This window comes from Pelobates fuscus, chromosome 6 (genome assembly GCF_036172605.1).
Source record: "Pelobates fuscus isolate aPelFus1 chromosome 6, aPelFus1.pri, whole genome shotgun sequence".
Classification (NCBI taxonomy): Eukaryota; Metazoa; Chordata; class Amphibia; order Anura; family Pelobatidae; genus Pelobates; species Pelobates fuscus.
Genome location: NC_086322.1, coordinates 52,783,061 through 52,810,278, shown reverse-complemented (window position 1 = coordinate 52,810,278; position 27,218 = coordinate 52,783,061). Strand labels below are relative to the sequence as shown.

At 42.3% G+C, this 27,218-nt stretch overlaps 1 protein-coding gene across 2 annotated transcripts in view; it reads right to left on the bottom strand.

The window, feature by feature from the left end:
• The window catches only part of GRK4 (G protein-coupled receptor kinase 4), a 192,832-nt gene that overhangs the window by 23,845 nt on the left and 141,769 nt on the right, over positions 1-27,218 (bottom strand). For both annotated transcript variants that reach the window (XM_063457695.1, XM_063457696.1), the window contains 2 exons: positions 21,676-21,776; positions 4,233-4,325 (listed from right to left, as the gene is read on the bottom strand). In XM_063457695.1, the coding sequence (XP_063313765.1) occupies positions 4,233-4,325; positions 21,676-21,776 (194 nt within the window). The remainder of the gene's footprint in view (positions 1-4,232; positions 4,326-21,675; positions 21,777-27,218) is intronic.

Genomic DNA, 27,218 nt, shown 5'->3' with positions numbered 1-27,218 from the left:
GGTACAAAGGGGGAAGTGGCAGTATAGTTCCAGGATAGGTATGCAAGTAGGGGGTATAGTAAGAGCGGTAAGGGAAAGAGGAAAAAAAGAAGTGACAATCCATGCGGCATCTAATTCATGTTCCTGGAGAAGTCATCCCATGACACCCCAAGACTCCCTTAAAAGCTTGACAGAGCATCTTTGCCCTTTACACAAACTGCCATTTCCACAAACTGCCTGGTGCGATGGAGTGACATGTGGATGTGTTGCGTTGGAGGCATTGCGGCTAATTTCCAGTGTTTTGTTACATTGGTCAAGCTGCAGGGAGTATGTGTAATATTATGTGTTTCTGGGGTCGTTTGACCATGAGTGGGACCATATCCAGTATAAAGCTCTCAGGTTCCAGGGGTAGTCTGCACTATCTTGCATCAGGCTTTGAATCATTGTCCAATATGGTTTTCTAGGAGGGCTTCCAAATGATGTGGAGGAAAGATACTACTTGTGAGTTACATCTCCAACATGTGTTAGCGCATGCAGGGAAAATGTGGGCTAGTCTTGAAGAGAACATACACCATCTCAGCATTAGTTTACGATTTGCTTCCCAGTGTGAGATACTCTTGGACATTCTGTAGATATTAGATACAGCTTTGTGCCATGTTTGCGTAGAGTAGGTTTAGCCCAACTCTCTTCCCCCCCCCCCTCTACTCTTTTTCCAACTGGGTCATAAATGTAATTTTCTGGTATAATTTAGTTCCAGCAGTGAGCAGTAGCAGATTGACAGCGGCTTGATATTTTTCAGGCAACCAGGGCATAGTATGCTGAATGGACTGATCTTGTTAGCTATGTGTGGGTAGAGAATAGATCCCTAGCTGGTATGGGGAATATTGAGCGTAATTCTTCAAATTTATAAATTTCTGAGATTGTGTATATCTGAGAAGCCTTTTAATGCCAGTATGTGATATATATAGATCTGTCACACAGAGTGCCAAAGCAGCGACCGGTGCAAGATATAAGCGTCTATTTAGCGGCAGCAGTTTAGCTCCCTAGATCTGCCACCCCTGGAGTGAGTGAGTAGTTAGTGGTAATGCCTCTAGTGGGCAGCCTGTAAGATGCCCCTGATGTCCAGAGCATTTGATTTGTAGTTAATGGGTGCTGGGAGCAAATCATCTCAACTCCCCATTGTTCTGATAGACATCATATGCTGTCATAATTATTTCCTCATTTTATTTTTTCATAAACATCAAATAGTTTTCAGTTTTAATTTTAAAGGAAATGAATATGAACTTGTTATGAATACTGTTCTGATTCCGTAAAGTTTTTAAGCTTTATACTTTTTGACTTTAAGGCAAAGTCTAAGTGCCAATATCATCTAGTTTTAACGAAATTGTTTTAGGCTACAGATGCTGCCCATGCAGTCTTGCAAATTCAAATTGGGATGTTTCTGAGTTTACACACTGCAAGCCCTATGCTTCTAGAGGCAATTAATGAATCTATTTGATGTTCTGCACCATTATGGAACATGTGCCAGCAATGGAAACAAATGTTGATTCCGATGCTTCTCATAGAGAAGAATAGAAGTAACAGATTGTAGTGATTGCCACGCATGTTCTGGATGTCTGCAATGCTTCTCTAAGAGAAGCATCTGATTGGACACTGATCATTAAGCATGATGAGCTCACCACAGGAGAATTACCCTACAGTGATGAATCAGTCCCATCACAGCATTACAAGTAGGTTTAAGGGCTTTAACCCATTAAGGACCAAACTTCTGGAATAAAAGGGAATCATGACATGTCACACATGTCATGTGTCCTTAAGGGGTTAATTAAGTTTTTTTTATTATTTAAATAAAAAAATCTAAAGCAGAAAGGAGCACAGACAATAACATTTTTTTTTATATATTTGTGTATATAATTATAATGGTTTTGTTTTTAATTAGTGCTACTTTAAGTAAAACAATAAATAAATGTATTTTATATCACCTATCTAGCAATGCTTTCTACCTTCACACAGTGTCACCAGAGGGCGCTGTCACTCAATTCAAGAATTTTAAAGTGAACCTGTAATATCACGTTTATATTCAGGCATGTATAGCTTTAACCCCTTAAGGACCAAACTTCTGGAATAAAAGGGAATCATGACATGTCACACATGTCATGTGTCCTTAAGGGGTTAACCTATACATTGTGCTGGTAAAATTACCAACATAAAGATTAAACTATATCCAGAGCCACAGTCATCCTCAGGCTTTACCATAAGACAAAGTAGTCCCTTATTTGTCTTACGATAACTTTGGATTGTGCTGGACTTTCAGTGAAATTACAACGCAGTCTTAACCAGTATTTCAGAAAGATTATAACTTAATACTGAAAAGTGACAGATCCACTTTAACCCCTTAAGGACACATGACACGTGTGACATGTCATGATTCCCTTTTATTCCAGAAGTTTGGTCCTTAAGGGGTTAAAATATATATTCAAAGGTATTCAGTCGGTAAATAAAGGCATTTCCCCTCCCTGTTAACATTTTTGGGAATGCCGACACAGGCTCCTGACAGCTTTCAAGAGAAAATAAGAGTAGTTTTAATCTAGATAAGACATCTACAGATTAAAGAAGATTTATATATATATATATATATATATATATATATATACACACACACACACACTCAAATTCCAACAATACTTCCCAGTCCAATTTTAACCTATCCCACAGGAAATTTACTACATGGGAAAACAATGAACCATTGGGAGGACATTTGAAGAAATACGTATAGATCAACATTGCAATCCTAGAACCCCCAGTGATTCAATGCATTCCAGTCTGGTACTGGCTGATTTGTTAGTATTATCATTGCTATTATAACTAATGTTTTTGAACTGTAAAGCTATCTGAATAGGTCAATAGCTGGAGAAAAGGGCAGAGGGCCGAGGCCTTGGCAGAGACCCACAGAGTTTGAAGAACTATTCATGACAGATATCAACTTGGAATATTCTGAATTTCTGCTGTAAAAATGTGTGTGTTAATTACAAGGCGTGGTACGGTCTTCTGGACCTCACAAGACTGCACGCAAAATTAAGAGAAACAGGCTATCTATAAAAATCATCTTAAATATAACTTGCCCTTAGTTCTGATAAAGACAAACAATCCTGTGTTATTTTGTGTAGACTGTACTGGTAGGAACTATATGGTCTTAAGCTGATGCCAAAGAAGGTAATTAAAGTAATTAAGGAAAGAAGACCTTCCTGCACCCAATGTAACTAAACAGGCAGCAGATGATCCATTTATACAGAGATAATCTATACTGATTGCCAAGAAGGAACAGAACAATGTTAACTCACTCTTTGTGTTCTAAGTGTAAAAGCACATGCTTACTGGCATTCACATGGAAGGTAATGGTTTATTGAAGATATGGCAAAAGGAAATCCATTAGAACATATATTAAAATCCAAAAGGCCACTTAACTGACCAAGGTCCAATAGACATAAACCACATCGCAGTGCTTTAAACAACACCATAGACAGATGGACAAACTAAACCAAAGTTATGGGCAGAGCCTTATCGGAGTGGCAAGTGTACATTCATTTTATGACAGTAATAAGGCTTCCATTTATAGCAGTAAATTGCCTGGGTAAGTGCTCTATACAGCCCTCTCTGACGGCAGACAAACTTAATTACTTGTTTCAATTCAAGCTGCTACTCTTTATTTTTTATATTATTAATCTTTGCAAACTGTTTTTTTTTTACCCACCCTTTATTCTACGGATTTCTTGCCAAAAGTGTGTGAATATTAGTAAGATATAGGCTAGCTTAACAATTTACTTTTATGTGAATAAGCAAAATTATTGATGCAGAAGAAAGAAAGTATAAAAGTATCAAAAAACACATAAATCTCATACAGGGCACAAAAGTTCAAGTTTTTAGCCAAGTCCTAAAAGTTACCACTGGAAACCTGGAGAGTCCATGGCATACTGGGTCAATTTCGTACTGGCAGGGATACATTTCCATTCACCAGTGGCTAGTGGAAATTACATTGCATTTTTTTTTTTTTTTTTTTTAATGTAACTCTCCCTTCCACCCCGAATTCCTAGAATACAAATGTAGGAAAGGTAGGAGATTCCTCCCTCTTTCCTCAACAAGATATGTTACAGTGAAATATATTTTCAGTCAGCCACAATACAGCCACGCTTTGCGAGGTGCTCAATGTATTGCAAAAACAAAAGACATCCACAAAAATGCTGTTTGATACCAACCTCTCAAGCCACTTCCACTGCAGAAAACGTGAAAAGTACATGCTCTCGTGAAAGTCTTCAAATGGAACTCCACTCAAATAATCATGGACAATTCTGTAAATTGAAACGCAAACATTTGTATCAATAACACTAAGAGAAAGACCACTCCCAAAAGAAACGAGATTAAAACATTACATTTACTTTCATTGTCATGAAAAATCTACATGTAAACTAAACTCGGTAATGGATTGAGGGTAACAAATGTAAAATCTATTCTTTAAAATAGGTCGTGCTAGGGTTATTTAATGGGACAGTGAAGTATGGGAAAAACCAAAAGGTATACATGTCAGTTTGGTATTTGTACAGTGATACAAGGTTTTGGCTCTCAGCGGCATAACTTGAGGATACAGTGTGTGATACATTGTTATGAAGCAAAAAACACACGGATGATCTCAACAATAGCAATTATTGTAGTAAATGATGAAAGGACATTGTAGTGGTTGACTGAAAAATGCTTGCAAGTGTATAGCAAACAGAAAGTGTCACTATAAATAGGAGAGCCAAAGTGCACCATAATAAGAAGACCACACCAGCATTATGTCAGAGAATTTGGCACAAAGTCCAAACCACTAAAACTCAAAAACAAAATGGGAAAGTTGCAGTTTGCTAGAAAGTAGTTCGAAAACCCTGTATAATTCTGGAACAGGGTCTACCGGTTAAATGTTTCAAAGAAAGTATAGTATAGAATGCAATCCTTACAATCTGTACCTACTCGGTGGAACATGTTGGAGATAATGTAGTGGTTTTAGCAAGCATGTCTACCACTAGACCTAAAACTAATGTAATGATGCGATTCATGGATGACTGCATCAGCAGAACGAATTGTGAAGGGTATTGAAAGATCTTCTCTTCTCATAGAAACATAGAATGTGATGGCAGATAAGAACCATTCGGCCCATCTAGTCTGCCCAATTTTCTAAATACTTTCATTAGTCCCTGGCCTAATTTTATAGCTAGGATAGCCTTATGCCTATCCCACACACGCTTAAACTCCTTTACTGTGTTAACCTCTACCACTTCAGCTGGAAGGCTATTCCATGCATCCACTACCCTCTCAGTAAAGTATTACTTCCTGATATTATTTTTAAACCTTTGTCCCTCTAATTTAAGACTATGTCCTCTTGTTGTGGTAGTTTTTCTTCTTTTAAATATAGTCTCCTGCTTTACTGTGTTGATTCCCTTTATGTATTTAAATGTTTCTATCACATCCCCCCTGTCTCGTCTTTCCTCCAAGCTATACATGCTCAAATCCAATCAATGCTTTAACCTCATTGAACATCTCACCTCGCCCTAGGACAATGACCACAAACACACTATTAAGCAACAAAGTCGTTTTCCTGGGTCAAATCAAGATTATTATTGCCAACCTTGCCAGTAAAGATATCAAGAATAGTCCTGTCATTAGGTCATAAACGGCAGGCATATATCAACAGCAAACAATTTACAACCAAATATGTTAACCGTAAGTTAAATTATCCAATTTGGTGCATACCAAAGGATTATTGAAATCATACTCCACGGGAAAGGTCAGTCTGGGCCACAAAGACGTTTAATTTGTCATTAATTAAAAACATACAAAAGAACAAGAGTACGCAGACATGCTATTTTACTTATGGACTGCAATGTAGGCATGACATTTAAACTTCATGATATATGGTTTGCAGCATTCTTAAAAATGATAGCTATAAAAAGCAAAAATAGACTGTTTAAAGGTAATGGAGACATGTCAATTCTCATTATCAGTTGATGATGGAAGTTTATAAAAAGGCTTTGTAATGCCGTTTGGTACTTGTGGATATATGTTATGTATTGCAAAGTCCAAAAATAAAAAGGGACACAATAGTCACCAGAAACACTACAGCAATGTAGTTGTCCTGGTGTCTATAGCCCGTCCCTGCTGCCTTAGCACTATAAACACTGCCTTTTTAGAGAAAAGGTATCGTTCACATTGCTGGCTAATTACACCTCTAGGGGTAGTCACTCAGATGCCACTAGAGATACTTCCTGTGTGCGGCACTCAGGAGACATTCAGCGTCTCCACGCCCTGTATGAAGGCACTGAACATTTCCCATTAGGATGAATTGATTCAATGCATCTCGGAGGAGATGCTGATTGGTGCATGTGGCGTTTTGCTGGGCATGAGCAATAGCCTCCCAATGCTTACCTATGGGAAAGCATTGGATTGGCTGAGATAATCTAGACTGATTATCTCAGCCATGGAAGTGGAGCCAGACGTGGCTGAGACTGGCGCAGTGTGGGAAATGTCGGGGATCTAAATAGTTAAAAGACTATAGCGTCAGGAATACGTGTTTTTATTCTTGACTCTATAATGTTCCTTTAAAGTGGCTCTGTCAACTCAAACTTACCTTTATCCTAATGTTTCTTCTTTGCTTCCTCTTTTGGATTCTGTTCTTCAATTCTTATATACAAGACAAAGTAAGGACTGTATTTTTCTTACACTTGGCAATCTTGACAGAGGGTGGGGCTTCCCTTGTTAGCTTGACAAATAAGTGAAGCTTGCCTTAAACTCCACCCTTTGTCACAATTATCAAGCTTAGGAACAATACACAAGACAAAGTAGCCTTTGTCTTATGTTCTAAAGAGAAATAAAGAAGAGATTCTGAAAGAGGAAGACAAGAGGAAACATGGGAAGAAAAGTAAGTTTGAGGTAACAGAGCCACTTTAAGCAAAAATAAAAAATAAAAAAATCTCACAGAATAAATATTAATATCAATGTAATTAACAAAGAAAAATGCATCTACCTTGTTACTAGTCAACACGTATGTCCTGGGAATGGAATGGCTTTATATTACCCAAGTCAATAGTACCCGCTTTATCAACTGTGACTTTGTGATACTCCACAAGAGATCCAGAAATAATTCCAAAACCAGACAGCATTTACCAACTTTTATCAGTTTTTTTTTTTATCCGTGAATGTGTAACTGTCTGTGTGTCTGGGAAAGCATATCTGGGAATGTATATAAACCTGTGCATGTCTGTGACTGTGTGCCAGGGTGTCCCATGGTTTCTGTGGCACCCACTGATTGAAATATTCACCAACTTTTCACTTAAAAGGGATTATTCTCGGGGCGTGGCCTGGACACTGAGCGAGCTGGACGTGTGTGCCTAGAGCTCCGCTCCGTCCACACCGCAGATTGCTAAAATCAGCTAAAATAACCAGCGACAGCCGAGCTTACCCGTCGAAAATGGACAGGCGGCAAACCAAGAAACTCCCGAAAAAGGGACCGGACGCGGGAACATCGATGGCTGAGTTCTTTACGACGCCGCGAGGTGGGCCCGCGTGTACACAAGATGGCGGCGGCACAGGCCGAGAAGGCGCCGGATCGCCTAGATCCCCAGTGAAATCAGCAGCAGAACCCGGGGGCGCTCAGGGCTCCGTGGAAACAGCGACTATACTGGCGACCCTGGCGGAGGTGAAAGAGTTCCTGGCAGGGGAAATAGAACGCTCCACACAGGTACTGCGGAGCGAAATGCACGCCATTGGTGAACGCACCGCGCAATTAGAACATAGGCTGGAGGTTACCACAGCAGCACATAACACAGCAATCCACCAAGTGAATCACTTAACCGCCAGAATGGCGGCAGCGGAGCTGGCCATAGAAGACATGGCGAACAGGTCACGCCGTAATAACCTACGCCTGAGGGGCCTCCCAGAGAACTCAGGGGAAGGCCCTGTCATAGATGTGGTAACGGCTATACTCAAACCTCTACTTCCTGAGCTCCCAGACCACCTGTGGCATATTGAAAGAGCCCACAGGGCGCTGCGCACCAGGAGATCAGACACTAACACCCCGAGAGACATCATAATGCGGTTCCTGCACTTCCAGACGAAGGAGGCACTGATCAGGAGAGGCAGGGAAGGCCCAATCCGCTACCAAGGCGCTGATATCACGCTCTACCATGACCTCGCCCCAGCTACTCTACAACGGAGGCGGGAATGGAAGCCCATCACGGAAACCCTGAGAGCAGCCAACGTGAAGTACGCCTGGGGATACCCCTTTAAACTTCTAGCATTCAAACATGGCAAGACCTACGTCCTCCAACCTGGCGACGATGTGACAGCCCTATTTGCAGCCCTTGGGCTCCAGGCTCCGGCACAGATACCCTCCATGATGAACGACGCAGGCGACCTGCCACCTCTCCCTAGCGAATGGCGTACCGCGGGAGAGTAAGGTACCGGGGCAAACGGGTTACAATCAACCAACTTAGATAAACTGGGGAGACTTACACATGGATGTGGGACATATGGACTCACCGGGAACTGTGTGCGGCATGGACATTGGGGAGGGGGACGGGGGGTACGGAAACTGGAAACGGGCTCTGGGGGTTCCGCCCCGAGACATGGCGTTGGGCCAGGGATACATGTAAAACTGTAAATATAGAACGCTTAAGCCACGAGAGGGCTGGGATGACGCAGCTCCGACATGGCCGCATACTAGCGCTGCATACCCCGATGGGGAAACCAGGCTCACCTATAAGGGGACTGATATAAGAACTACTGCAGCATATGGGACACTTGCTTATACTTGCGGCACTAATATTATGTTAACTGCAATGTATGTACTGATTGGCAGATATGCATGGCCCCCCAGCGGCCGAATTTTTGGTTCTCCTGTACACATACACCATGACTGACTATTGCAAACTACTACCCATGATCCCAATATGAGACTTAATCCGGGCATACCACTCGCACACACACACACATGACTGTACACAGGCCCCCGAGGGCAGTACACGCCGACAACCAACCCGGATAGCTCCAACCACATAACTGTTTGTCCCCCAGGACGCCATAAATACCCGACCCTGCCACCGACTAATACCGGACGGACGACCACATTGACATAAACGTGCCATCCGGGGACAAACCCCTTAGCCAGAAGGGTAACCCACACACTCCCAAGGGGACCGCTATGTACTTTGCCCACAGAGAAGTGACTTATAAATACTGTATCAGCACTGACCCATCCACCACGACATACTCATTAGACGGACCATGCTCTTGACGGACACACCTTACTGGTGCTCATCCGGACAGCTTAAACAGCCCCACCATGAGACAGGACTTCAATGGGCGGCGGGAGAGACATACGTGCACATTTACAGGGGGGCACTGTCGGGGGGGGGGGGGGTCTTGGGGGGGGGGGGTCTTGGGGGGGGGGGGGGGGTGGCGGGGACCAGCATCTACAATTAACATCTATGGTAACGCATCGGGAGTATTCGCAGTTTGGGGAACCAGATCAAGTGCATGTTGTGTCTAGATAATGTGGTTACTAAATGTAGTGTTTGCGGAACATACAGACCTCCGCTAGAACTGCGAATGCTTGCCCCTATGGACTAGATCAGGTTGTACTTATGCTTTCCTTTTTGTGACCAAGGGAAGAGACCTGCGTGTCCCCCCCCCCCTCCCTCCCCTCCCTCCCTCCCCTGGGCGTAACAACCCTGTGGCCCTGCGGCATTTTTTGGGACGGGGAAGCCCCGGATGGCCCTCCACTTTTTGGGTACACGTGACAGGGCATACCAGAGGCAGCTGCGACGTGCGTGTGTATGCCTCACGCTCCACGTCATGTCTCACCGGGGAGTAGATACGCGCCTGTACATGTTGACTAACACATAGGACATCAGCTGCAGAACATTTACCGAGGGCAGAAGGACACCCTACCCGGCCCACGTCCATGATAGTTAAGGCCCATGGTTGAAGACTCCCCAGGAACAGCCAGGCAAGGGCTGTCGTTGAACATATAAGGTTAAAAACAGTTTGCGTTACACAATCAAGTACCATATACGCGGTGTGGTAACCACGTGGTACAGGAACCTTCGTCTCATATCCCTCCTGAAAGTGTGGACATGGGACGGATAACTTCACCCCACTCCGGTCTGGCGATTGGTAAGTCCAGACGTCTTCAATTTCTTACCATTCTCTTACTCTCTCAGCTTTTCTATACTTTCCCTTCTGCCCCCTCTATTGTCACCCATCTACCTGCGTCGGAATCGGTGGGCACTCCGAGTGGTGCTCAGGAATCACCCATAGGGACCCCACATAGGTGTCACGTAAGACAGACGTCATACACACATAAGCACGGCCCCCCATCACAAACGTAAGTATGGCCCTAAAACTGACGTCTATTAACGTTAAAGGACTGAACGCTCCCAAAAAGAGAAGACTGATGTTCAGGGAAGTTAAGAGAATGGGCGCCGACATCACCTTCTTGCAAGAGACGCACATACCCAAAAATACGACACTCCAACTAAGAGACCGCACATATTCCACCTCATATGAAGCGCGATCCCATAGAAAAAACAATGGGGTAGCGGTCCTTATACACAGTAGATGCCCATTACACATTACAACAAGCGACCAAGACCCAGGAGGGAGGTACATCATACTCACTGGCACCATGCATTCCCATACCATACATCTGGTTAACATTTACGCTCCCAACTCACCGGACGTAGCTTTTTGGGACACCCTATCCACTAAACTCAAAGCACTCCCACATGGTATGCTCATTGTGGGGGGAGACATGAACGCCGTACCGTGTCCGGCCGCGGACAGGAGCTCCAAACCAGGCCAATTGAGGTCACAGGGCAGGGGGAGTCAAGACAAACTTCTGCATGAATTCATGCAGGACATTGGTCTGATCGATGCCTGGCGGGCACAACACCCCAGCACGAAGGATTACACCTTTTTCTCAGCCCCACATGGGACCTACTCCAGGATCGACCACTTCCTAGTGAATAACGTATGCATGGCTAGGGTCCTGGACTCGGGGATAGGCTCCATAGCGTGGTCAGACCACGCAGATATCTCCCTTACCCTGGGGAACATGTGTACAGCGACATCGTGGAATTGGAGACTCAGCCCTCACTTACTGAGGGACCAGGACTCGCGTGAGGAGATACAAAAAGACATACAAGAATATTTCGATACGAATGATACTGCAGACATGTCCCCGAGCACCATTTGGGCAGCGCATAAGGCAGTGATTAGAGGCACGTGCATAAAATTGGCCACCCGAAAGAAAAAACTGAAGGCACAGAGATTAACCCAACTATTAGACGTGCTGAGAAAACAGGAGCAACAACATAAGACGGCACCAACCCCGCAAATACTGGAACACTTGGGAAACACTAGACATTCTATCACAGAACTGCTTCTAGACGACGCTGCCAAAGCCATCACCTGGTCTAGGAGGTTGTTCTACGAGAAATCCAACAAGATGGACACTCTCTTAGCTAGGACCCTGCGCCCACGACAACATAGGACACACATCACTGCAATCAAACACAGAGATGGCACCATAAAAAACACCCCATCGGAAATTGCGCAAGTGTTTACAGATTACTACAAATCGCTCTACAACCATTCTCCAAGAGATCCCATCGCTCAGGCAGCGGCGAATACTGATGTCAACACCTTCTTAAACCAGCTTGACCTACCAAAACTCTCGACAGTGGCGACGACACACATGGATGAAGCCATCACCGGAGACGAAATAGACAGGGCAATCGCACAGCTTAAGGGGAATAAAGCCCCTGGTCCGGACGGGTTCGACGGGGCCTACTATAAAACGTATAGAGAAGACCTTACACCTCACTTAGAACGACTTTTCAACGACTTTATGAATGGCGGCACCCCGGAGAGCGGAATGTCCTTGGCAAACATTATACTCCTTCAAAAACCTGGTAGAGACCCCTTACTCCCCGACAACTACAGACCCATCTCGCTAATTAATCACGACATAAAGATTCTAGCGAAAGTCCTAGCAGATCGCCTCAACCCTCATTTGAAAACATTAATACACCCGGACCAGGTGGGCTTTATACCAGATAGACAACTATTCGAAAATACCAGGAGGAATATAGATCTCATTTGGAGACAGCGGACCACGGCGATGCCCACGGCAATAGTCGCAATAGACGCAGAGAAGGCCTTCGACAGAGTCGAATGGCCCTATCTGTTCCAGCTACTGGAATATCTGGGATTACCCGGAAAGTACATAGCCACAATCAAAGCTATGTACCATCAAGTATCCGCCCAGGTCAAAATTACCGGAGCTAGGTGCATCCCCTTCCAACTGGGGAATGGCACCCGACAGGGATGCCCCCTCTCCCCGTTGTTGTTTGCGCTGTCCCTGGAACCATTGCTCCAGGCGCTGCGCAAGCACCCGAATATAAACGGCATAACGGTGGGAGGACAAGAATTTTTAGTGTCTGCCTATGCAGACGATGTCCTACTGACAGTTACAAATCCGAAGGAGTCGATGGCGGCACTACACGAAGTCCTGTCTCGTTTCGGAACATTCTCAGGCTACAGAGCCAACCTAGGAAAATCTAGTACCCTACTCATGGGCCTGTCCGCGGAGGACACGGTGGCGTTGCAGACTACTCATAACATACCCATAGCTAGGGATCACATAAAATACCTAGGGATACAACTTCCAAATGACCATACCAAACTGTATCACTTAAACTATACACCACTCATACGAACACTAACGCGAGACCTGGATAAATGGCAGGATAAACCTATCTCCTGGATCGGGCGTATTCACACTATTAAGATGAATGTGCTACCCCGTATCCTTTTTCTGTTTCAAGCGCTACCCATCAAACTGTTAAAATCCGACTTAGCCCCACTGCAAAAGGCAGTCGGGAACTTCATATGGCAAAACCGGCGCCACAGAATCTCCCGAAACATATTATACAGACATAGACAGAGAGGAGGATTAGGGCTCCCACACTTTTATTTCTACTACCTAGCGGCGCAACTAGCACAGGTGGCCATGTGGCATACACCGCTAGAAGTAAGGAGATGGGTGGACCTGGAGTCCCACCTCACTGGCCCTGATCTACCACAATACCACATGTGGGTGCCCAGAGAAGATAGACCCATCCTCAGAACCACATGCCCAGCAATATTAAACTCACTGAGAATTTGGGACGCATCGGCATCCAAATATAAATTGGCAAGCTCCCCTTCCCCTCTACTACCACTATTAAGAAACAGGGCCTTCCCTCCGGGAATGGAGGCCAGGGAATTCGCAAACCTAGAAAGAGCAGGCTTACAGAGGGCTTGCCACATGTATGAAAGCGCAGGCATAGTCACATTCGAAAGACTGAAACAGGAGACACATCTCACTCCCAGGGATTTTTTCCGGTACATACAGCTTAAAGACTTCGCACGACGGCCACTCATACAACAAGCAGGGAAAACCCCATTGACATTTTATGAAAAAATGTGCTTAAACGAATCCACACCAGCAGGACTTATCACGACAATATACGCACACATATGCTCGGAAACAGCAGAATGGGGAACACTCACATACACTGAGACATGGGAGAGAGAATTGGGAGAAGTCCTGGAGGGAACAGAATGGAGAGAAATATGGGAAGCGAACAATGCAGTATCCATATGTGTATCCCTCCAGGAACAATCCTTTAAAACCATGTTTCGGTGGTACACCACCCCGGTAAAACTATTTCATATGCACCAAACACCATCCGACGACTGCTGGCGGGGATGTGGCCTCAGGGGCACATATCTCCACATGTGGTGGGAATGTCCTCAGGTACAAACTTACTGGTCGAAAATATACGACTTACTTAGACAGATCTTCCACAGGGCGCCCGAGCTGAACCCCTGGACGTACCTGCTAAATAGATCCCTAGATGACTGGACTAACAGGGAACAAAAATTAGTACATAAAGTAACACTGGCAGCACGAAGAACACTAGCACAGTCATGGCTACAGGTAAAATTACCTTCCATTCGGAAGGTGATTTCCAATTTGAAGGAAGTATATCTCATGGATAATTTGACAGCCAAGGTGCGCGGCTCCATGGCTAGATTCGAAAAGATCTGGGAACCATGGACAAGTAGCGAACTATTCCGCGAATGACGTAACCTATGACGCATAATTTCAAGACCTTTTGGGCGAGGCATGCACTTAAAAGAGACACCTTCAATAGATAAGCATGAAAGGAGAGGCATCGGACACTCCCGGCTCCCACCGACCCGACGCACACCTCCCCTTCATCTCCACTATTCCTATATTACTCCCCCTCCCCCCCCTTTTTTTTTCTATTCTCTCTTCTCGTCTCTCTCATTACTTAACTCCTTCTTATCCCAATCTCGGAAAAGGGTTTAGTGCCAAATCCCTAAGCAACATAGGTATCACACAACCTGGCTGGACCAGGATAGCACCAAGAGGGAAAGGTGACACAAACCACTACCGAAATTCAGGATTTAATTTGGTTAAAAGGATCACAATAGCGTAGATAGCTTATCGATCCAGGAACACCGATAGTTAGATATCCAAGTTTTGAGTATATCATAAAATGTGAAATGTCATTGTTATATAACATGCTTGATACTAGGAGCAGACACAGAACTACCGACAATACGTATGGAATATTGTAATTGAACATGTCTTATACCTAATGTACACCAACTATTGTATGCTGTTATTGTGACAAGACTTTTACACAAAAATAAAGTACTAAAAAAAAAAAAAAAGGGATTATTCTCAAACAGTAACTGTACAGTATTTTTGGGGGGGAGGGAGGTGCATTAATGTTAGATATTTCTATATTCCACCAATTTGGTCTAAAATGTGCAATTCCTTTTTCAAGCCACCAAAACATTTACCAAATAGTCAGATTGCATAACGTTTGTAGCATTTTGCATAAAATCTTCCACCCCAGTGTATAACTACTTTGAAGATTGAACGGAGGTCTTATTCTCATTTTGAAAGCACATATCAAAATAAGTAGCTAGTCTGCTATGCCCTTTAATATGCATTTAAGAACACAACCTGGACAGATTTCTTCATTAACAGAGGTCCTACAAAAACAGTGCGTAACTACGCCAAGCAAAAAGGTCACTTGCACACATTCCATCCACTGTGGAAAATATGCGTAATCAGGTCTGTTCCAGATAAAAATGTCACAGGGACTAATTATTCATCATGCGTTCCTATGGAAAAAAAAAAAAACCTATAAGAAGTATTTGCACAGACTGAAAAATCTTGTGTACAACATGACCACGCGAAAATGAAGAGTATAAAAATACTTTTCAAAGCTACAATTGAGATATATATATACTGTACTCCTGTATTTTGTTTATTGCACCTTATCTACTCTTTCTTTTTAAAAAATGTTTGGGGGACAAAAAATTATTTTAACCTAGTATTGGAGATTTGTAAAACAAGTTGATAAAAATTGGTGCAAATTTTTAAAATGGAGCAGCCATAATGGAAACCAATTGATTGTTGCATAGTTTTAGAACTTTGCAGTACTTTTAAATGTAAACATTTTACAATACTGAAATGCATGGAAGTGTAAAGCGGCTCTGTCACCGTCTTGGGTCTTTGCATAATTCGCGAAGACCACCAAAAGTAACATACCGCTGAGCATCCGGTGGGCATGAGGGGAAGGGAAATTAGATTTACTTATCTGAACATGTCCCTCATTGGTGCCATCATACTCTTCTTCATCAACATCAGCACTTTATTCTGGTGCATGCATTAAAATCTATGAAGGATCCCCCAAGATCCTCCATAGAAATCATTTTTTCCCTCTTCTGCCATCACAGGTGATGGCCGGCAGAAATGGAAATTTTGACAAAAGGTAGCTTTTTGTCAAGTTTGTCAACAGGATGAAAAATACAGAGACAAAACAAAAACCCTAATTTGTCTCAGGATATCTTTTGACTGGGTTGGAATTTCAGTGAAATCCCAACACAGTCAATCTGAGTATTTCATAAAAGGTTATATCTTTATGAAATAATTTTTTATATGAGGTTACGTTTTAAAGGATGCATGTAACGGCACAATAGCTTCTGAAAGAATTTAACACGTTACAAATGTACGACTTTACACGTGATGGTCCCTTTTTTTGGCCCACATCTCAAAGACGTGTTCAGCTTCCCTTTAACACGGGAGAATATGCATTCTGAGAATTCCCGCTCCATCTCTGCACACACTGTGTCTGGAAATAGGCATATCAGCTGAACTGCACATTTGTGGCTGGGGGGTTATTTGTATTAGTGGGAACTTGGGTATATACAGGTAAGAGGGAAATAGTTTAAGGATTCCACATAAACGGTTTTACAAAAAAACTGAAAACACTGTAATGGTTCTGTGATCTCTGCTGTGTGAATCTGGCGAAGCATCATGAGAGTGGAGTTCCACTTAAACTAGCCTTGTGCAATAGTCTGCCAAAGTATTATGGGAGTTGCATGGGGCAGGATTTGTCGACACTACCCATACATGCTACTCCTATTCAACAGGAAGACAAAGAATTGTAGGCATGACTATCCTTACTACACAGTGACTGGCTGTTGGAATTATTCTAGTAAACAGAATAGAATTAATAATATTGACGTACAAGTAATGTTTTACCAGACTTCTTTTCTGATTTACTTAAAATTAAATTTAGTAGAAAATTAAAGGGCATAATGCCTGAGTTACAAGCTACTTTCATATCCAAGGAGAGACGTAACCGGTTTCATTGTTTGTGACGTTAACAGGCGGCTGTAGCGAGGTCTGGATTGACAGTTTTACCAAGTGCGTAGCAAACTAACGTTCCAACACCTCACTTTCATTAGAAAGCAAATAAACGTACACAGCTGACATTATCTGGCAAAGCTGCAATGACGGCAGATTACACGGACATAGCAAAACAAAGTATACTACTCCATTCTGTATTTACATAGCAGAGGGTTTCCATCAAGAAGATATTTGTATTATTAACTACATAATGACTAATGGAATGTGACGTGACTCAACACTTTGTCAACAATTCTTCATAAACGTTCACACACAGATCAGTGGATTGTCCTACGTGTGAAGCTTACATTTCACAACTATTGGTGATATCCATACTTTATTTGAATCTAGTGGATCCTTTGGCTTTAAATGTGCTGCAAAAAATGTGTTGTGGTTTTTTTTGCGCCAAAATTAAGTGTTTTAAAGCCTATATAAACCCAGTTATGTCAGTTTTTACCACTTGAGAAAGCTCTAAGGAGAGAGACGTGTTGTGGTTTTTATGCTGTTGTTAAATAAAGTATTTTGGCTACCTCACTACCTGCCTTTTAGCCATATATTTTTAGTACTTATTAATATTTATTCTTATACTTTTACCTGACATCTGGATCCAACCAAAGAAATCCTTGGTGGGGATTATACCACCCAGGCTTGATACATAGAGCGGTGAGTCTGCTCACTCTATTGTAAGTATATTTTTATTTACCTTATTGATATTTACCTATCTATATTGGCTGCTTTTTTGTCATTCCATTTGATCCAGTTGTGATTTACCATCATTCTACTGTGTACCAAAACCAGAGGGATATCCTGCAAGTGGGGATTGTATACCACTGCATGCTGTTTTACCTAGAGCTGGTTATAGCTCTACCATATGGGAGTTGACATCTTCTCTAAATGTAATTTGTCCTACCACGTACTACCATATTGTACGATTGGTTTGCCTCTGTTTTTGCAGACTAGAAGATCTATTGCCACCTTTAAGACTGTGCCGTACCATTTTGTATTTTTTATTCTTTCAAGTTTTATTGTGGACTCTTTTTATTGCTCTTATTATTATATACTATTGTCTTTGGAGTATTTTTTTGGGCGCAACCTGTATATTTTTGTTTAATTCATGAATGTACGCACACCAGCTAAATATTAATTAAAAGGCCCAACGAGGCCAAAACAATCTCATGGGGTTGCTTTATCTTTCGTGCAAATCAACTTTTGACCTGCCCTCTGTATGCAAATTTCTTTGTTTTTTTTGTGGCATGTATCAAAGGTGGTAAGAGCTTTAACAATACCTACATGTTGATTTTATATATGCATTGTGGACTATGCTGCATATGTAGCATTAGTTTTAAACATCTGTAATTATGATATCTGTGCATGAACATATGGTTTCATTCATTCGAATTGCCTGTAATGTCAAATATATATATATATATTTATATATGAGGACAGAACGTGAACCTGCATTTAACGGAAAGAGTGACACAAATAAGCAAGGGGACAGTGACAGAGGGGAAGAGTGCTAGAGGATGGGAGCAACAACAAAAGAGGTATAAAGTGACACAGAGTGAAATTAATATTTTGACACAGCTATTAACTATATGGACAGTTGTGGTTCCCACAGGCATTTAAAAGTAAGAAAGTATTTGCAATTTCAAAAGAAAAAGCCAAGAAAACGTAAATCAGATGGTAGAGTTACAGTGCTAAATTGGCGTTACATTTCTTGGGATTTATGGTAGGAGGCATGCATCCATCCATTCTGAATGAATTGTGCTATATATGATATTGCAGAATATGAAAAAATGCATTACGCACAACTACAATTTAAACAGGATGCGTACATCTGAAAGGGTCAGACGTTTCACATTATTTCTTTTTGTTTCAACGTCAGAAAATACCTTCTGAAAAGATGTATTAGTCCGTAGGGTCTTATAAATATTAGAAGTGCTTTCAACTGATATAACAGATTAACCATCGTCCATTTTACTGTCATTAACGTTTAGTAAATTGTCTTGTTTTTCTACAGTACCTGTATTTTAATTTCAGTAATATATATATACGCATGTGGTCACTTAAGGGTTTATTGCCTAAACAGTGAGTGTCATGACTAGGTTTGCCAGCCAAGCTGTGACAATTAGGAGAGTGTGAGTATGAAAGGGGTAATATTCTTCAGCCTCTGGACTGAAACCACCAGGACACAAAATTATACAAAGTAACCACCCCCCCAAATCCTAGCATCCCTAGGTTATACTAAATACGCTGCTACCGCTTAGACTTTATATGGGTGCCCTTGCCAACATATCCAGGTATACTATAAATACTTTAGCTGTAACTAAAGAATTAGCAACTTCGGAACATCATGGACCAATTGTTACCTTCAGGGAAAGAGTGGCGCCACTATGGTCAAGACAGATCTTAATTAAATCATATTTTAATAAAGCAAGATATTGGTGCTTAAAGGGACTATGTACGCACTGTAACTGCGCCATCTCACTAAAGTGGTTTTAGTATAGAGTGTCCCCAGGAGCTATCGTTCCATTCAGCTTTAAAATATTCTTAATGTTTTAATGCTAAACAAGAGTTCCCAGTTGCCCATCTTCTCTGTGCTGCGTGGACTTGAAGAATCATTAGCCTAAGCAGCAATGTGTGGCTGTGATTGGCTGAGTGTAAGCGGACCATTTTTCAGCCTATCACAGTGGTCGTTTCTGGTGTGAACTAGTATGGCTTGAAGGAAGTGTGTAATCTCTCCCGTAGCCATACCTTCCTTGGGGGCTGTGGGTGACCAAGGACCCTTTTTAGTGTTAAACTGCCCAAAAATGGTTTAACACTAAATGGAGGGACAGTGCCAGAGGACTCCAAGCACTCCAAGCACTCTGATTAATGCAATGAGATTAAATGGTTATAGCGCATCCAGCCGATGACGAGGAAAGGAGGAGGAGAGTCCCCAGCGCCGAGGGAGCCCGGCACTGGAAAAAAGGTAAGGGATTAACCCCTTCCTCACCCTGGAGCCCGGCGGGAGGGAGGCCCTGAGGGTAAGGGGGACCCAAGGACCCTACAGAGCCAGGAAAACAAGTATGGTTTCCTGGCACTACAGTGGTCCTTTAAGCATGCGTGGGATAGGCATAAGGCTATCCTAGCTATAAGATAAGGCCAGGGACTAATAAAAATATTTAGAAAATTCTGCAGTCTAGATGGCCCGAATGGTTCTTATCTGCCGTCACATTCTATGTTAAGTCAGATGCAAATCTTGTTGGCCATTCATTGGGTGAGAGAGTCCGTTGTGCGCTCTCGGCCAATAAATAACATTCTGTGCATAGAAACATGCACAGAATGTACATTAGTCAACCTGGAACAAGATAGCTTATGACACCGTTGGAGGTGGAGTAACACCTCCGTTCTCAAAGGGGCTAAACTCATTGCGAAATGGTGAACTATGACCACTTCAAATCACTGAAGTGGTCATGGTACTTGGAGTAACTCTTAAGTCAGCTGCTAAGTAGTGGCTCACTGCTACTTAGCAACTGGTTTCTAATCCTGTCACGACTGTTTAACAGCTACCACCACTAACCTTCAAAATTTAACCCAAGCCTCTTGCCTAGTACAAAAAGCAGTAAAATGAAATAAAAGATCAGACACGTGATATAACAACATTATTAGTAAGTAAAGTGCATGTGTCATATAACCGAGCAATTCACACTCTAGAAATTCACTTTAAAAAAGTTACCTATATATTATACCAATGCATAATTAAATAAATCAAATTTTAATACAATGTTGACACTATTGCTATCTCCTGCTAGGGCCACTCAGAATGAAGGACGCATGATCAAGGTGAGCATTTTTTATTTTTTCTGGCAAGTTGTGGCTGCTATGGTGACAATTTAAAGGTCGTATGTTTCTATGCTTTACCAGTGAGTGGCCAGTATCTTTGCAAGCCGATGGTATAGGAAGTCAGCCAGTAAAAGACGTTGGTAAGTTGCAAACCAGTTAGTAATTAGTAGCTCCTACTAACTACAGCCTGTTAATAGCGACAGCTATTTAGATTGGCAATGAGCCCTTCACACGCTGTTTTTTTGTCAGTAGGAATCCTCTGGTTAGTCTTTGTCAATATTCCAATAAAATTATATTCCATGAAAAATTCTAAAAAAAAGTGTTCATTTGAAATCATTATCCAGAATGAAACCCCCAAATTAGGAATGTAGCGAGCTCATGCCTCTACCTATATTGACCTACAGTGGACAATTAAAGGCTTTCTTCTTACCTTTGAAGAAATACGGTTTAACCCAAGTTTGAAACATGGCCTTAACTTGAAGCAATTGAAATCATGTGCTGTAGACTGCTATGCTTTTGAGAAGGCACAGGAGTGGGAAGATGGGATGGCTCATGCACAAAGTGAAGTATAGGTCAGAAATTGTAATAAAATAGATGTGCACTCTACAGGGGAGGTGTGAAATTCCAATATTGAAATAAATATCCAATGTATAGAGTGTGGACCCCAGTTGGGTGATTGCCAGAAAAAAACAAAAACAAACAAACCTTTAATAGCCAAGTAAAACGTAAATACCATTATTTCTACATAGCAAAAGTGACAAAGACTGTAGACCAAAGGAGGAACAGGAAAGTAGGGGAACCAGGACCACTATCTGCTGTTGCTATTGGCACTTAATCCCATATGGCTCAAGCAGGGCACACATTCCATGCGGCTGAAGCATATGAGATGAGGCCTCTGTTTTAGAAGGACTATGTTGGCTTACCTCTCCCCCATGACCAAAAGCATCGTGGTTTTCCTTGTGTAGGGGATGGGAGACACAGAAATGACATCCATTGCTTACCTAGTGCATTCTTTAAAAAGTTCCTTGCAGGGACTCTGATCCAGCCCCTCCTTACAATCACGCACTGTTTCCTGAGGTATTTCCGGCAAACAGGTTGAATACTAATAGGACATGAAAATAAATAGAAAAAGTGAAAATTAGTAGATTGAACCGATCCACCTAATCACGTAAAATAGAATTATCTTGTATAAGTATTCACACCCATTGGACATTTACACATGGAATCAATATATGGACTTTATTGATTTTTTTTTTTTTTTGCATTTGTTTTACAATTAGCTTAACACTTTAAAGGTGCAAAATAATATTTACTGTGACATAAAAGTTAAAAAAGCTTGTAACTACTGTACCACTGCATGATCTCATCTAAATTAAAAGAAAAAAAAATCAAAGACAAAGTTTGAAAAGAGGGAAATCATTAAAAAATATATATTTATTATGTTATGGTGTTACCATTTTGTTGACCTCCTCCCAGGATGTCTGTAGTTTGCCATTCTATGGGATTCTTTGAATGATGGATTGTGGGTGAATTAGCTTTGCTACTGCTTTGCTTAAGCTCTGCCCATTATCAAAGGCCAAGCTCCCCGTAGGAGAACTTGGTCTCTACTTTAATGTATGTATAACTAAACATATTAAGGTGATCCTTTAAAAAGTAAAAAGGGAAACCGACTGTCAAAAAAAATATAAAATTAAATGAAAAACAAAACAGCAAAGTGGCACTGCCACTTTTAATACTGAAAAAAAACAACAAAATTCTACTTTCATCAGAGTTTTCTTTAACTAGAAGTTATGTCACGGCATAGATGTACATTTTGCACAGAACTTATATTAGGCAGCTCGGATCAGGCTTCCTAAGTCCGGATCAGATTTCCTTTTATCTAGTACCTGGTGCAAAAGTGTAGATTTCTCTGTATGTGTGTTTCAAGCAGAAATGCTGCACATACAGACTCCTACCACCATGACAACATTAAATCACTTTAGTGGTCATGGTGGTTGGACTAACACTTTAATGATAAAGTAGCCTGATGTAACCCATGTCCTGGCTTCTCTAGACGTACACCTAAAGGGGGCTAAATCCACCTATAAAAGTAGCATTAAGACATTTCTATAAAGTGATGTTGGGGGAAATGAAAATCTTGAAGGCACAAGTACTAAGAGGTAATCCTATTGTTAATTAGGATTACTTGTTATATAAAATAAAAGGCAGAAAAGCAGGTGGAGTAAAAAAAAAAAAAAACATTTTTTAAATCATAACTGAATATGTCTGCATATTTAGACAATAAAAGGAAGGAAAGAGGAAAAGAAGGAATATTGTGATAGAATAATTGGAAACGGTCTGAGAAGGATGGGGAAATAATTAAATATATATATAAATTCAAAAAACAAAAAACAAAGGTGTGACGCCAAGGGGTCCAGATATAACATAAGTAACATGCCTTCCATGCCTTCCATGTGTAGTTAGGTAGTTTATCTGTAAATGGCTCTAGAGCAGAGGTACATTATGAAGTACGCACTTTGAAATGTGAATGTGAGATGAATTACTGATCTTTTAACTTGATCCAAGATCTTTTCTGATTGGTCCTTACGGACGCCCCAAAAATGGACGCCCCAAAAATGGACTTATGTAGTTCTGGACTCTGAGGAATATAGTCAACACATGGAATAGTTAAGGAAGCAAAACAATTTTATTTAGATAGCCAATCAATATTTGGTAGGTAGTTTAGAGATTTCAGTAAAAGTGTGGTTTTGTAACTATTTGAGTTAACCTGAGATTCGAAAAAGTGAGACACGTGACAAATCATCACTGCTAGAATAATAACAAAAAATTAAAAGGACACTCCAGACCCCTAGAGTACTTCAGTTTTCTAAAGTGCCTGATGTGATAAAAGTGTGTCCTCTTTTTTTCATTTTACAAAAAGTGCCAGTTTCAATAGAAATTGGCACATTTATAAATGAACCTTGTTACACCCCCTGGCTGTCAATCAAACAATCAAATTGTCAATCAAACAATAGATCCTGTTATTTCCTGGTTGTTTAGCTCAGTGGAGCTAAATTCAATAGACAGACAATTGCCCTGAGCACCTGTCTTGTAAAAACTTCTTGTGGAGCTGCACTGGAAAGTCTGAGATTCTACAGTCATATAAAGATTGGGCTGGGGAATAAAGTAGGGGCTTGCAAAGGCTCCAGACAAGAGATCTGCAACTTTTGTTAACTGTTTTTAGATATAACCCCTCCTGCCCACCCACCCCAAAAAAAACAACCAACAAATCATAATTAAAGGGACACTGTAGGCACCCAGGGCCGGCGCGTCCATAAGGCGGCACAGGCGGCCGCCTTAGGGCGCACCGGGTCTGGGGGCGCAAAATTCAAGTGACCGGCAGGAGGGAAGTGCTCCCTCCTGCCTGGTCACCTCCTGGATCCCCGGAGCGGCGCGGCGTGCGGCTGAAGTGGATTAGGAGGCGGCGAGGGAGCTCTGATCTTTCTGACCGGCTCCCTCGCGCGCCTTTTGCTGATGCCGCGGGAGCCGGAATATGACGTCATATTCCGGCTCCCGCAGCATCAGAAAACAGCCTGCGAGGGAGCTGCCTCGCCGCCTCTTTATCCACTTCAGCCACACGCCTCCCAGCAGCCTCACTGGACCACCAGTGAGAGACCCACGCCAGCACTCCAGGTTTATTATTAATTACTTTATTAATTACTGTGTGTGCATGTGAGTGTGTATGTGTGCCTGTCAGTGTGCGTGTCAGTGTGTGTGTGTGTCTGTGAGTTTGTGTGTGTGTGTCAGTGTGTGTCTATGAGTTTGTCTGTCAGTGTGTGTGAGTGTGTATGTCAGTGTGTGTGTGTGCATGTGAGTATGTGTGTCTGTCAGTGTGTGTTCCAGTATGTGTGTCTGTGAGTTTGTGTGTGTGTGCGCATGTGAGTAAGTGTGTCTGTTAGTGTGTGTGTGTAAGTGTCTGTGAGTTTGTGTGTGTGTGTGTGTGTCAGTGTGTGTGTGTGTGCGCATGTGAGTATGTGTGTAAGTGTCTATGAGTTTGTGTGTGAGTGAGTGTGTCTGTCAATGAATGAGTGTGTCAGATAAGTGAGTCTGGCTGTCAGAGACGTCTGTGTGTTTGTCATTGAGTGTGTGTGACGGTCAGTGTTTATACACCCCTGACTGTAGCGTGGGCAAGCAGAGTGTACCGTGGTACAGGAACTTCTGTTTCCTGTACCTGGCAGGACTGACATGAAAAGCTCACTGTACCGGGATTCGCTCCGCTCAGCCACGCTACAAGAAAGGTAGGAGGCACACCAGGAAGGGGAGGGGACCACTATGGGGGTGGGTGAGGAGGGGAGAAATACCCTGAGGTACAGGAAAAGGAGGGAGGGGGGGAAAGGAACACTAAGCGACAGGGAACAGAGGGGGGAGGGGAGAGGAACACTAAGGGACAGGGAAAGGAGGAGAGAGGGGAGAGGAACAGTAAGGGTCAGAGAAGGGAGGGGACCATAAGGGACGTGGAGAGGGGCTGAATGTGAAAGAAACACACAGCGGGGCTTGAGAAGGAAAGAGACACACACAAAGGAGCTGGGAAGAGTAAAATACACAAAAGGGCTGGGAGAAAATGAGTCACACAAAGGGTCTGGGAGGAGTAAGACACACAAAATGTGTGAGGATGTAAGTCATACAAAGAGAGACATAGGAGACACACAAAGGCAAAAATAGGAGATAAAATACACTAAATGGAGTCAGATATTTAAAGACGGGATAAGAAACACAAAAGGGAGGTTAAGAGGCACACAGGTTCAGATGTTTGGGGGGGGGGCGGAAAAATGCATCTTCGCCTATGTACCCAAAATTCTTTGCACCGGCCCTGTAGGCACCCAGACCACTTCAGCTAATTGAAGTAGTCTGGGTGCTGTGACCCTTTTGCACTTAGTGCTGCAATGTAAAACATTGCAGTTCCAGAGAGCTCAATGTTTACATTGCAGCTCTAAGTCTGCCCTCTGTGGCTAACAGACAGCCACTAAAGGGCTTCCGGAATCCAAATGGAACTTTGGTCCGTTATCTGACACTGAACGTTCTCACGGCGTTCAGCGTCAGATTTTCCCCATAGGAAAGCGTTGAATGATGCTTTCGTATGGAGAGGTCTAATGCGCGCAGCAATGGCACATTAGGTCTCCCCTGCCAGAAAAAGAAGAAAAATACAGCATGATTACGCGTCAAAATCTATCAATTGCACTTATGTTGGTTGGGGCTGGTGGGGTTAGTCCTGGTACAAACAGACCTTCAGAGGACTTATATGCCTACTGTAACCAGTGGCAGTTGAAGGTGAACTGGATGATGCAGCAGCAACACTAAGATGGTGGATGTAGACCTTCTACCTGTAGACCACTTGTGACACATTGGCTTAGCTTAGCTAGATAAAATATTTGCAGACTTCTGGAAGAAGAAGCCAGCCCCAGTGCAGAAAATAAGGAGATGCAGACTCGATATGACTGCCATTTTGTGAAAACATTAAGAGCCTTTAAACATACCGGTACTTTACGCTATGACCAAGTTCCAGTCTGGGAAATTGGTCTATTATGGGACCTTGACCCTTATTTGTATATCAATGGGAAATCTAATGTCTAATGGGAAACCCTGTCTAATTCTCTCATATGTTCTCTCAACCTGATCAGGAACAAAGTTACTTTGCACAAAGATGTTCTGCGAGACTACTTTTCACCTTCAGTGGAGATTAATTGAATAGGACTATTTGCTCTAGAGTGATCTTATGTTTTATTTGGAAGTGGGCACTGATTGTTTAAAGGCAGCATACTTTAATTACACTTACCGGTATACGCAGTTCAAACTTGCAATCTTTGCTGTGAACTAAATCTATCACAGAGTGCCCTTTTCCAAGCTTACTGAACCTGTCTTGACAATCACACTATTATGGGATTTTTAAGGGCATCTTTAATAGTCCTTTATTTTGCAGTTTTGATTGCTTTGGCAAACAGGCTAGTTTTGAGAGTTATTGCTCCTGAGCGCCAAGCCAAGTATTTTCTTTTAAAATATGTATGCTTTCAGTAACTGCTCTTTATAGAATACCATTGTTCTGGTATACTAGGAGTTGCCTCTGGAATAAAAGTGTAGTTCATATATGATGTATGATATATGACGGTCCTAATTACACAAACAACAAAGATAATAAAGGAATTTTTTTTTAAAGTTGCCGCAATGAAATATCCCTGTCAATCTATCGATGATTAGAAAGCTGTGTTATTCATGGCCGAAGTCTGGCATACGGTGGAGCGTGGTATGCTTGTGGGTAACTCCTTTGGCATTTTAGTTGCCAGAGAATGATAGATGGTGTTGAGGGCAAGTTGTTTGTCTCTCTCAGTTTGAGGGAAGCCACATAATGGCATTTAATGTGAGAGCAATTAAGAAATAGGTCACAGGCAAAGCCTCCATCCGTTTTTGGGATAATGCCAGTACACTAAAATGGTAGAGTTGAGCGGCTTTATAGTATTTCAGGATGTTAGAGAATTACTGTATTTTAGGTCTCCTGATGCTATTCACAAGA